At 39.3% G+C, this 13,704-nt stretch overlaps 1 protein-coding gene across 1 annotated transcript in view; it reads right to left on the reverse strand.

Annotated features, from left to right (window-relative positions):
- The window catches only part of pkd1b (polycystic kidney disease 1b), a 28,130-nt gene extending 18,793 nt beyond the window's left edge, over positions 1–9,337 (reverse strand). The window contains exons 1-12 of the mRNA XM_079372356.1: positions 9,180–9,337; positions 8,892–9,100; positions 8,620–8,738; positions 7,832–7,979; positions 7,482–7,747; positions 6,609–7,361; positions 6,349–6,480; positions 6,036–6,211; positions 5,743–5,879; positions 1,289–4,953; positions 939–1,094; positions 537–677 (exon numbers count right to left, since the gene is read on the reverse strand). Coding sequence (XP_079228482.1) covers positions 537–677; positions 939–1,094; positions 1,289–4,953; positions 5,743–5,879; positions 6,036–6,211; positions 6,349–6,480; positions 6,609–7,361; positions 7,482–7,747; positions 7,832–7,979; positions 8,620–8,738; positions 8,892–9,100; positions 9,180–9,325 — 6,048 coding nt within the window. The 5' untranslated portion in view covers positions 9,326–9,337. The remainder of the gene's footprint in view (positions 1–536; positions 678–938; positions 1,095–1,288; positions 4,954–5,742; positions 5,880–6,035; positions 6,212–6,348; positions 6,481–6,608; positions 7,362–7,481; positions 7,748–7,831; positions 7,980–8,619; positions 8,739–8,891; positions 9,101–9,179) is intronic.
- Between the last annotated feature and the right edge of the window lie 4,367 nt (positions 9,338–13,704).

The following is a 13,704-nucleotide window of genomic DNA, read 5'->3' on the forward strand; positions in this document are numbered from 1 at the left end:
CTGGTTCTGAGTCCCCAGACCCTCAATAAAGCAAAAACTGCACATTTCAGGGTGGCCTTTTATTGTGGACAGTCTAAGGTACACCTATGCACTAATCATGGTGTCTGATGAGCATCTTGATGTGGCACACCTGTGAGGTGGGATGGATTGTCTCAGCAAAGCAAAAGTGCTCACTATCACACATTTAGACAGATTTATGAACAATGTTTGAGAGAAATGGTAATATTGTGTATCTGGAATGAATTTTAGATCTTTGAGTCCATCTCATGACAAATGGGAGCAAAAACAAAAGTGTTGCGTTTATATTTTTGTTGAGTGTATATCTAAACTTCAATGACTTCTAAATGTACCATTTTAAATTTTTCCAGCTGAAAAAAAAATCTATGTTTTTAAATGTTTCCATCCTTTGGAAACAAAGGTTGTTGTTTTTATCATGCATGGACAGTTGATAATAAGACAGCCATTAAAAGAACAATTAAAATAGGTAGGTTTTTAGTTCCTCAAAAGTGACCGTAAACTAGTATCAGAATTTGTACCTGCGCATTATCATCACATTGTTCACATTTTCCCGAGAGAATGATGGGAATGTTGTAACTTATAGTCTGAGGTGAGAACAAGGCAGAGCATGAAACACAATCCACCATCACTGAAAGCAATGTAGATCCAAACACAGTCACCTAAAAAAAACAAAAAACTGTATTTTTTAATGTTTTCAATGCAGTTTGTTCAATGTGTTGCTATAACTATTAAAAGTTATTTCACAATTTTCAAGTCTCCAAAACTAAAAATTTGCACTAAACGTTCCAACTGAAAATGCTAACTCTTATCAACTCAACACAAATTACAAAAAATGTCAGAGAGAAAATATTTTATGTGACAAACATACACATTAATGTAAATTTGTGTTAGAATAGAGTGAAATGATGGAAAGCACTGACTGTCTGGTTGACCCGGCCATGTTTTCTTCCTGCCTTCTGTACAGTCAGAGTAAAGACATAGATTGTGCCTTGTTGAAGCTGAGTGCTGAATACAGTAATTTTACTGCTGTTACTCCATGTCACAGGCTGCTCTACAAGCTGATACTTGCTCTGATTCTGGAAAAAAAACAAAACAAAAAAAACATCTGATGGTTACACCACAGTTATCTTAAATAAGATGCCAAAAATGAATGTTACCATGTCAATTGTTTTTAAGTATCATCATACTGCTGACTTTTCCAACACATCATTCTGGCATTAAATATCACCTTTGGTCAAAAACAAGATTTTCAACATCATAAAGCCTTTACCAGTGTCATCATTGTCCAGTCATACTGTAGTGTATCCTCCACTCCAGGCTCTACATCAGGGTCTTTGGTGCCAGAGCCGTCCAGGACAAGATTACTGGTGCTGGTCCACAGTCTGTGTGAGCCTCCCTTGATTACAGCTACTAGCGAGGCATGGACCACTTTAAGAGTGGTTTTTTGTCGGACAACGAGAGGAGTTTCCTGGAGTGAAACCATGAATACTAGGCAATACTGTCCCACATCAAGACTAAGCTTGGGTACAAAAAGAAAAGGTGAAGTTGTATCTACCTTGCTCTTAAGAGTAACTTTTTCCCCATATAACTCTGAATTGGCATCGGTGCAATCTGACTTTCTGAGTATCTCCCACAGGTATGTGGTTTTGTAAACAGAGCAGTTGTTGTCCACCCTTGCTTCGAAGATATTCAGTCTAGATCTGAAGATAGTTGGCTGGTTCTGGACAAGGAAAACTTGTGGGCTGGTACAATGGAGTTCCTCCACTTTCATGTGTAGCTTTGTGGACATTTGGCCAACGCTGTTGATAACTTTGACCCCAATGCTGTACTTTCCAGGATTATAATATGTATGCTCAAGTGTGCTTTCATCTGTTTGCACTGTTTCAGATGAGTCTCCAAAGTCCCAGAGGTAACTGAGGTTGCTCCCCCCATTTACTGTGGCAAAAAACTTGACAGAATGTCCAACAAATATTCTTTCTGAATCACAGACAATGTTGACACGCTTAAGAGGCCAATGAACTGTAAGAGTATCATTTAGTGTCTTAGAGCAGAATCCACGAGTGGCAAACACACTAAATGACAATGAACCACTAGCTTGTGGAGTAAAGATCACTTCTTGGCCTATGAGCCATCTGGGTTCAGACTCCATCAAACGAAATACCCAGGTATAGTTCACTGGAGGTCCACTTTCAACTTCTGCCTTAAACTGGATTTCTTTGAAAGCCTCTATATCAGCAGAACAATAATTCACAAATCGCAAACCTTGAATCTGCTCAGTGACCAGAATGCTGGCAGACGTCTCAGAACAACTGACTTGGTTCCAAGCTTTCACCGTCAGTTGATGTGTTCCTGCTGGAAGGCTTGATGTGGTGAACTGCTCTTCAAACATTTCCAGACTATGACTCCAGTCTTTATTTATAATTTCTATAGCAAAGCTTACATTGCTTCCTTTGGAGATGGTTGGAGTAAATGTTACTTGTTCTTCTGTGCAGACAGCAGACTTGGAAGTGTTCAGCATAAGCCCTGTGATTGCATCAAGGACTGTAACAATGTGTGAAACTTTCTGCCAATTTATACCATTTGAGACATTCAAAGAAACTTGATAGATGCCTGCATGTAGAAAAGTGTTTATAAAGGTCTGGTTAATCGCACTAAAAAGCAATATTTTGGTATAGTGAACCTTCCAGATCCAGTTCAGATCATTACCCCCTTGGTTAAGCCCATGTAGTTTGACAGCAGCACCTGTAGGTATATAGAATGGTAGTTTCTGTCCTTCAATTTCAAAGTCTACCGCTTGAACCTCCTCCTGAGTTATAAACTCTAAGGTGACATTTCTGTAGCTAAGTGCATTCTGAACTGAAACTTTGACAAGACAGTGACCCAAACTTACAAAAGTGTAGAGTAGAAATGGGACACTTGTCCTAAGGGGTAATATATCAGATTTCACATACCAGAAGTACTGTAGGTGAGACCCAGAAACCACTGATACAGACATATTCACCATTTTACCTAATGCAACTATGTTTGATTGTTTTGAAATATTTGCTACAATTATACGCTGTACTGCTTCTAAAGAAACAATGCTGGTGACTTCACCCAACATGTTAGTAGCTCTTAGTTGAAGTAAAATCTGTCCAGGAGTTTCAGTAATAATTTGAAACCAATTGCCGCCTGCAGCAATTTGTCTGTTCTTTTCACTTGCAAGCCAGTGATAAGTTACATTAGAGCCCTTATTGACTGAAGAAATAAACAGAAGCTCCTCTTGTGTAGGTACATATTTCATGTTTGATAGGCTCTGACATTTTATCTGAAGACCCTCTATTCTTTCAAAGACCTCTATCAAAATAGCTGCCTCCCTTCTGCTTACCAAGTTCTGTGCTATAACCCTAACTTGATAGACTCCAGGTTTCCTGAAAGTAAACTCAAACTGATAACTACCTTGTTTGGTTGAGGTGACACCATCCACTGTCCAGTAGTAGTTTGCACTGCTGTTGCCACTGCTAAATGCTGAAATGAAAGTTTCTTCTCCCACTGCAGCATATGGCTGGTCTGTGTGAAGAAATAGGCCTGACACAGGAAGTAAAACGTTAATTTTTAGGGTTACAGAATGACGGCTGACAGCATTAATTGCTGTGGCAGTGACAGTGAATTGACCTTTCAAAGTAAACACATGTGATACATTTTGCCCCTGCTTAACCATAGAGCCATCTCCAAAGTCCCACAGCACTGACACATTGCTGCCAGTGCAGTTGACAACCCAAAAGAATGTTGATTTATTGACTGTCATTGTATCAATTTGACTGTCATGGGCCACAGACAGCTTTCTGACAGGATTTTGAATGGTGACACTAGTTTTGGCGTTTTTTTTACTGACTCTGTTACTTGCTGTTACTGATACCTCTTCAACTCCTTCGTCCATAAAGATCAAACATTGTTCCGAGTTCTTTGTAAATGCACTGAAATTAGATGGATTTCTTAACCACCTAAATAGGTAACCATCCCTCTGTTGAGGGAATACTAACACTTGGAAGCATACCTCTCCTGTTACTGCCACAACGTTGCTTGATGACTGTACTGTCACGTTAACGATTTCCATTTCCACACAGATACTTGCATTAAATGACACAGATGTAAATGAACTAAACACAGTCAAACCTATATGAAAAAATCCTGGGCTTTGAAATCTATGCATGGCTGTTGATTGTCCCTTCACTACAGCCAGAGGTGATCCATCGCCAAGCAACCAATGGAAAGTTAGAATTGATTTGTTCCCATTTACGAGAGCTCTAAGCTGTATCTCCTTTCCACTCGTGACACAGTCTGTTGGAAGAACTCCACTTACAGCTAACTTATAGACCTCTACACTAATTGACTGATGAGCTTGACTGACAGAGTTTGAGACAGTTGCAATTACTGTATAATTCCCTGGTGATTTATAGATGTGGGTTACTGAACTATCTCTAAGATTTCCCTGCAGGGTCCCATCCCCAAAGTCAAATTTCCACATAAGACTTGTACCAGTGGCCACTGTAGCTTTAAAATATGTAGGAGAGCCCAGTTCACTGTGTCCATTGTTTGTGACTGTCAATCCAGAGATGTTTTCCATGACTTCCACCTTGAGCGAGTTAGTCAGAACTGTAACAGTGTTGTTGGCACACACTGTGATGTTATATACTCCAGCAGATGCAAAAATGTGGCTTACTTTACGGTTGGTACTAAGGAAAGCTTCAGAGCCATCCCCAAAGTCCCATGTATAAAGGATAGCATGGGTGAGTGGTTCTGGGAAAGCTTCCAAAATGAGAGTCTGTTCGACTAGAGGCACAGCAGGGGAAGAGGAAATTTCAAGGTGATGTAATTTTGGCCAGACGCTTATCTTTGTGAATGCATCAACATTGTTGTATTGATTGAAGACTTTGACATGAAGTGTGAGGTCATCTTTGGAAAAGAAAAACAGGACAGATAATTAAACTTTGAATATCAAGCACAGAGCAGAGTATCTATCTATCTATCTATCTATCTATCTATCTATCTATCTATCTATCTATCTATCTATCTATCTATCTATCTATCTATCTATCTATCTATCTATCTATCTATCTATCTATCTATCTATCTATCTATCTATCTATCTATCTATCTATCTATCTATCTATCTATCTATCTATCTATCTATCTATCTATCTATCTATCTATCTATCTATCTATCTATCTATCTATCTATCTATCTATCTATCTATCTATCGTTCTATCTATCGTTCTATCTATCTATCTATCGTCTGTCCGTCTGTCTGTCTGACGAGAAAAAGGCAACTTGTCAAGGTAGTTCACGTACAAATATTCCATATCCATATCTCCAGAATGTAGGACATAACTCCAAAGTTCTTCCCCACAGTGCCAGGATCATCTCCAGATGAGTACCTCTAGAATCTTTTCTTTTTTTTTTACCCACACATTTAACTGTTTGTTTGTTTTTTTCATTCCACAAATGCAAAATGCATGATCCTTACAAGTTTTAACTCGTTGTAAAGGTGACTGATCAGGCTTTCCAACAATATATAATACAACACCAATTAGTGTTATCAAAGGTGTGAAATAATTTAGCAAAAATAATGCTTCCAAACTTTTTAGTTTGAAAAAGTTTACAGTCCTAGTTGATTAGTTGTTACTATGGAAACATTCATAAGTCCCAGCAATGACAGTTAGTCAGTAGATATGCATGCTTACCTTTGAAGGAGTAAGAATGGTTAACTGAGTCCTGAACATACACTTTGTTCTGTTGTTGTTTCAAAAGATCTTGTGTGGCCAGGCATGGAGCTGACTGGGTGTGGATCACTTTACTACTCCCATCCCCAAAATCCCATCTATATGGCAAACACCAAATTGGAATTTAAATAACTTGGTAAAACACAAGTAGGCCTAATGCCTAGAAGTATTTTTTAAGAGACACATTTTTGTGATATCAAGGATACACAGTGTACCATTTAAATTATTTTATATGAGTTTATCTTAACCCTTACCTAAAAGTGAGTGGCAGAGAAATGTCAGCTTTGACCCTGAGGCAGAAGAGAATTGTATCATCCACAGCTACAACTTCTCTCACAAACAAGAACTCTGGCTGAGCCATTGGGGCAACTTCATCAACAGTCAGGAGGATCAGCTGGCTTTGGGAGCTTACAGGGTTGGAAGCTGTGACCTAGCAGAGATAAGTTATAATCTTTTATGTATATGGGGATCCTGAAAAAGAACATATATTATCTAACACTACTTCAGTAAGTTTTAAAGAACCTTAACATTAAAAAAATAAAAAAATAAAGATATACAATATCTTACCTTTAACTTATACTCAGCAGGTTTCTTAAACACTATTCTGTAAGATTCTCCTTCATGAGCATCGTCATCCAGATTGTCAATAACCCATGTGAATTTGACAGAGGAGCCACTCTTCACTGTGGCTAGAAAGGACTACAATGGGGGGATTACAAACATATCAATATGAGAAAATATATATATGTTTTTTGGTGATCCCACTAATAACCAATGTAAATAGTCAAATAAGGGGTACTTTTATGTTGTGATTTTTTAATTCTCACCTGTGGAATGCCGACAAGCGTCCTCCTACACCTGTGTGGTTCAACACTGAGTCCTGTCACTGCCTTATAGCCACAAACCTCAACACTGAGATTCTGATAGCTTACTGCATTGTGCACACTGATGTTCAGCATTTGAACTCCCTCTGTTGGAATTACCAGGATCATAGATGAGAACCAGGCATCATGGGTCTGCCTCTTACAGTCCGGCAAAAACTGTGTCACCTCTTCTGGGCAATATGGAAGAAACGGTATTGCCGTCTGTTGAACTGGGGCCGACCATGAGCACATGGCATTTTCCCCAGAAAGGACCTTTACAACAATTAGTGTAGGGACATTGATTTGGACATGAATCTGATGATGTTTATCTGGCACAGGATGGATGATGTTCAATCCAAATCTATTGCTTGGGATAGGACTATTTTCCCAGGCCCAAACTACTGGAGCTGTGGTTGTTTCTTTAAAGGTGGAGCCTAAGTTATCATCCTCTGTACCTCTAAGATTGTCTCTGTAAAGCATCCTCAGATCACACACAACCCCATCAACCCACTGTCTCTCTTTGGGCAGGGAAGTGAGGCCCCCCTCCCACCAGCCTCCCCACTCTGTCCCCCTTAGAGACATGTAACTCTGGCGCCATGGAGATTTTAGAGATGCATCACTGTTCAGACAGTGTAAAAATGTTCCGAAGTCACGAGTGTGTTGTATTGCTACAATGTCATCAGGGTACACCAGGATTTCTTGATTTGAAAAAAGCAGCTGTATCAGTGGACAAAACAAAACAGGAAATAGAGTCAGGAAAACTATATTGTTTGCTTTTAAATATAAAGGGATCATAATAACTGCAAAAAAAGCCAGTAACATGAGGGGTTAACTTACACTTAATATGCTGAGATCGGGACTAGGGTTTATTCTCAGAGGCAGGTCTGCCACCAGGTGATAGAAGGGTGGTAATGCAGCATACCTCGGAGGTAAAACAAATCCCCTGCTCCTTGCTGCAGAGTCATATGGACTGCAGGGACATGTGGTGCACACACAGGCCTCCAGCAGATGGCACCAATACTGCCCCCTGCTGCAGCCCCCTGTGGTGTTACACAGAGGTACTGCTGAACAGCAGCTGAATGGATTAAGGAGAGAACTACAACCTAAGGACCACAAAGGAACTTGTTATCTACTAGTACTTAACAAACAGGAGCTTTAGGACAGCAGCTCTATCTATTGCTATGTACCTGGAGGTACTAAATGTTGATTAGGATTGCAGTAGGGTCTGAGGATCTGGACACGGGCTAGAGAGGACTTTGTACTGGGCTGAACCACCAGCTCCACTGATAGTAGCTGACCAGCATGACTGAACCACATCCCAGGGAACAGCTGCATCTGTGGGTGTTGGTGCAAACTTGTAAAGTTGACAAAATTAGGCAACAGACATACAATCAAGTCTAACAAACTAAATAACTTAGAGTTGCAGATAGGTTTAAAAGACAATGTAGTGTCATTACTTCAACAAGACTTTAAAATAACATGATTCTCAAGGTAGTGAATAGTTCTAATTAAACATGACACATGATGTGGCTTAAAACACTCCCATCGTACTCATACAGTACAATGTTGCAAATATTGTACTGTAAGTGTATTCATAATACACTTTTGTGTCAAAGTCCAGTTCCCTAAAATACATCAAATGTGTGCATTTTTATAATTTACTTTATCTGTCATACACCCAAACAATTTTGCTCTTTCACTCATAAAGACATGAAGGATACACTCAAGTTTGCCTTCAGCATCAGCACCTTGAATGTTTACAAGTTACTTTGATACAGATATAAATGTGCTTTTTTTAAATTCAGTTATTTTTTTCATTCATTTATTCGTTAAGCACTGTACTCAATCGGTCAGTCAGTTAATTTTCTAATTTGTAACATCCATTTATTTATTATTTATAACTAAACCTCAAGAGAGGCATACCTCTGCAACCACTTTGAATTTAACCAGTGTTTAAAGTAAACACCTTACTAACCTCTATTTTAAGTTGGCTGATGTCAGGGGCGTAAGTTAGTGGGCGTATCTGGGTCTGTGCATAGATGCCGGACAGCAAAACCAATCCAATGAGATAACTGTCCACTGATACTAAAGGCTCTGTATAAGGAGAGATTGTCACATTATAATACTTTTAAGACTAATTTAAAAGTTACATGAGAAAAACATTAATAAAAAACAAAAATTAACAGAGTTAGTCAAGGTCTTAAATACTGTCAAAGTGTTTGATCTTCAGCTAAATATGGGTCCTACCAGTTATATGTTTTTCACAGAGGAAGAGATACTGTGCAGTACAATGAGCTTTCCTCCATCCTCCTCGTGTCCCTAAGGCCATTTGAGTACACAACATCGGAGTCACACTGTCTCTGGACCCCCATGAGGGACTTAATGGCTCCACAAATGCACCCTGACCAGATTGTCCTCCCTCTGATCCCTTTATCCATATCCATAAAGTTGTTTTCCTAAATCAATATAAAAGTAATGATAGATTATGTATCAGTTATAGACAAGTGAAAGGAGTCTACTGCATGTAACACTCACATTGGAAAGGAGTCAAATATAAAGGTTTGCAGCTCTAGGCTGTAAGTTGATGCCAGATCTCCTCCTTGGGAGCCTTTACATGAGTCCTGTCCCTCAGACCATGAAGATGTTGTCTCAGAGAGCCAATAGCATCTCTTGCTGGCCATGTGTATCCGCCCACCTATTGGACATGGAATCTCCACTGTACAGCAAAAGACACATTCAACATTTATTTTACAAAAAAGAGAACACATTACATTGAATTGTGTTTTTATTCACGTGTGGGGGTTTTTCATGCCATTGGTCTTAAAGACATCAAAGACGCTCATATACAGTTGTTCAACTCAAGCCCCTGTTTGCTCAAGATAATTAAAAGAATAATTCTGATACATGACCTCAGGGACTGCTCAGTCTTGATATGTGGCTAGAATATTAGAGGAATGAAGCAAAAAGAAAGAGGGGCAAAAAACTCTACAGGGTTACAAGTATACACCTCTTATACTTTCAATTATAAGTAACTGAGCCTTCTTTCAATGTTGCTTTTCAATTCCTAGGGCATGCAAAGTGATGTTCATTTCTCCATCCATCCATTTTCTATCATTTCTCCAGGGCTAGGTTGCCGCGGCAGCAGTCATGACCTGAAGCTCATGACCATAGGTGAGGGTAGGAAAGAAGATTGACTGGTACATCAAGAGCCTTTCAGCTTAGCTCCTTCTTCACCAAGTCGGACCGATACAGAGACCGCATGACTGGTATTGTGCTGATCCTCATTGGTTCGCTGCCTTGCACTCGGCAGGAACCCGTGGGGGGTGGAGCCAACAGGACCACATCTTCCGCAAAAGCAGAGAGGCTCTACAGCCCCTGGCTGCGACTAGAAACTCTGTCCATAAAAGTTATGAACAGAATCTATGACAAAGAGCAGCCCTGCCGGAGGCCAACATGCACCGGGAAACTGCCGGCAATGCGAACCAGACTCCTGCTCCGGTCATACAGGGAACAGACTGACCGTAGCAAAAGATCCCAGACCCCATACTCTTGGAGTACCCCTCACAGGATGCCATGAGGGACATGGTCAAACGCCTTCTCCAAGCCCACAAAGCACATATGAACTGGCTGAGCAAACTCCCATGAACCCTCGAGCACCCCTCGGAGAGTGTAGAGCTTGTCCAGTGTTCCGCTGCTGGGACGAAAACCGCATTGTTCCTCTTGGATCTGAGTTTATTTTTTGGACATTGTGAAAGTGTTCTGATTAGATAGGTACAATATTTGGCATTAGGACTGGTTAGCAAGTAATTTTCCCATTTTTCAATTGGAAGGCAAGGCAAGTTTATTTATATAGCACATTTCAACAACGAGGCAATTCAAAGTGCTGGAAGTGATATTCTTGTCTAAATTTAATAAGAGCTTGTGTAGTTTAGACACATTTTTTTTTGTTCCTTTGATCTTGTGTAGTTCTTCTATCAAACTGGAGGCTGTAGGTTATTGCTTGTGATGCTGATTTTGGATTTAAGAACAGAGTTTAACTGGAGATATTAAAGGTGTTGGTAAGTCCTAATGCCAGAAATCTTGACAACGTTGTCAAACTACATGAGGTTGGTATTGTGGAAGATGTGATCTAAGTGTGTCTTGTCTCTCCAAGTGACAAAGTTGAGAGGTGAATTGTTAAGTGTGAAATCTGAGTTGTGCCAGATGTGTATTTACAGGGAGTCTTTGTAGATATGGTGATTTTGTTGATTCTCTACCAAGCTGTCAAAGTCCAGCAACTGAAACCAGTGGTGGTGGGTTTGTATTATTGAGAAAATATTATTATTTTTTGGTAATACTGTATTATCATTTTGACTGCAGCTATTCTACCTGTAACAGAGAGTAGCAGGTTCATCCCACGGGTCAAGTCTTTCTCTATGTTTTTGGCAGTGGGGTGAAATTTAATTTGAACAACTCTGACAGGTTAGCTGAAATGTTTATGCCCAAGTATTTAATGTTATCAACAGGTAATAGAGCTGGCACAAATTTGGGATACAGTCCAATCCCATCCAATTTATTGCATGTCTTTGCAAGCTGGTTAGTGAGCTTGATGGATTCTTGTAGTGAATTGGATGTTGACTGGAGGTACAGTAAAATATCTGCATAAAGACTTATCTTGTGATGGGTGTTGGATATGTGGATACCTTGGATATTAGTGTAAGATTTAAAAGTGAAGTACATTCATATATTTCCGTAAATTTAAGTTTAAGTTATTTCAGCTAATTCATTTATTTAAATTAAAGTTTAAAATACTGTTACATTTCGTGAGTTTAATTATCCTTGCCTTTGATTGGCTAAGGACGGGCCATGTGATGTGTAAGGGGGAAGTGTTGGTGGTTGTTGGGAGAAGCAGGGGTGGCTGTCTTGTGGAGAGAAGTAAAGTGCTGTTGAAAAGTTGTCGAACTCCATCTCCTTGTTTCTTTTAAGTAGAGTGATCCATCCATCATATATCAGACCCTCACGTTACATAATCATTCTGCCAGATAGCGGTGGCAAGAGGTTCAATGAATATGGCAAAGAGTGATAGAGAAAGTGGGCATCCCTGTCTTGTTACCCTGTGCAAAGCAAATGGCGCTGAAGTTACCCCATCGGTTATGACATGGCTGAAGTTTCACCTTATTGTTTTGGACACTTAATGCTAATCACTGCTCCTTTATGTTGCTGAGCATTTCAATAGCCCAATCTGCATCTCTACATTGACTGTTTAATGACTGTACTCACACCTCTGGCACTACCTCAAAAACTTCTGTACATGCACATGTAACTAGTTTCTAGAAGGTCAGCACTTTTGTTTCTAAGGCTCTTTAACTGTCTACAGGTCTCTTTTATTCAGCACATGTTTTTCTCTCCTTCACAGGTTATGTACATTATGCCATATCAGTTTAAGTCTAATGCTAATGCTAACTGCACAGGTCTAACTTGTAATTATGTTTACTCTTAGTCACATAGGAGCTCCTAAATCTTGTTTTGGGGGATTATTGTATACAGAGGGGAGGGGGACAGCGGGTGTGTATTGAAACTAATGTCTTGCTACTGGATGCCTCGAATTTCCCTCAGAATCAATAAAGTATCTATCTATCTATCTATCTATCTATCTATCTATCTATCTATCTATCTATCTATCTATCTATCTATCTATCTATCTATCTATCTATCTATCTATCTATCTATCTATCTATCTATCTATCTATCTATCTATCTATCTATCTATCTATCTATCTATCATATTTAGCTCTAACATAAATCCACGTTCTTAATAAACAGTACATCAAATTCTACAGCTGAATGATGACTTAAAACCATAGAAGACAAGTTAAAATATCCAAACAAAGCAGCCAGGGTTGATTTTCTTAAACACTTAACATTGAAAATTGCAAAGGTTGCAAGAGAGAAACATTCTCAAAAATACAAAAAAAAAATCTTTTAAAGTTTTAACTCAAAACAAGAATTAAAGTTCTTACCTCCAAATGCTGCGATCAAAAGCACACTTAGAATCCAGAGTCTTTGCTTCTGTGATTTAAGTGCACATGTCATCTTGTAGAGCACATCAAATCCTTGTGAAATAAAAATAATCTCTGCTTTCTACCACATAGGCATTCTTGAACTCAGCACACACCCATCAGTTCATTAAAAACCTTGGAATCATGTAATCTTTTTTTACTCTAATTTCCTGAAGACTCCCTCTATCCTCGGTGCTCTTGTGCAAGGTTTCTATTCTTTTTAGCCCCTCTTCCTTAACTTAATCCTTACTCTGTGTCTTTTACACACACACTCATTTCCCCTTAACTGATACTCCGTCCCCTTATCCTGCAGACACACAATGAGTTATGGTAGTGTCGTTATTTTAAAGGCCTCTTCCCCACTCTCTCCGAGCGCCTGGGTGACTTATACTTTGTCTCTCAGCAACAGCTATAGAAGTAGAGTAGACAGAGGAGGCCAGTACTGCTCATTACCATGTTTTAAAACCCCTGGCACTGAATAGAAACTGTCAAATCACTCAGGCAGCCCACGTCCTGAAGAAAACAAGTTTCAAAGACATGAGAGACATTGCATTCAGCATTTTGGTTAAAAAATATATTTTTTCATGTTTAACAAAATAAGAGGAATCAATTTGTTGCTTTGTTTTGTCAAAGCCTTTCAAAGTATAAGTGTATTTCCTGCATTGTGCCCTCAGCCTGTTTTCCATGCACAATTCTCAAGACACGACTCTGTGACGCACTTGCAAACTAAACAGACCTACTTTGCAAAGAAAGGATGCCACCCTGGTTGCCTGGAGAGAGAACAGATAGAGCTGAAGGCAGTATTAAGGCAAGCATAGAGAACTATCCTCCCAGTGCTATGGATACAAATGGCTCTTTTCAACAATATAAAACTTTATGAGTTAGACTAAGAGCAATAGTTACCAACCTTTTGTACTTGGGGCCCCCTCACTTGTTTCTATGAAATATATATATATATATATATATACACACACACACACACACATACATATGTACTTTGTATATATACACACGCACATATA

Source organism: Symphodus melops, assembly GCF_947650265.1.
Source record: "Symphodus melops genome assembly, chromosome: 21".
In the NCBI taxonomy this organism is placed as follows: Eukaryota; Metazoa; Chordata; class Actinopteri; order Labriformes; family Labridae; genus Symphodus; species Symphodus melops.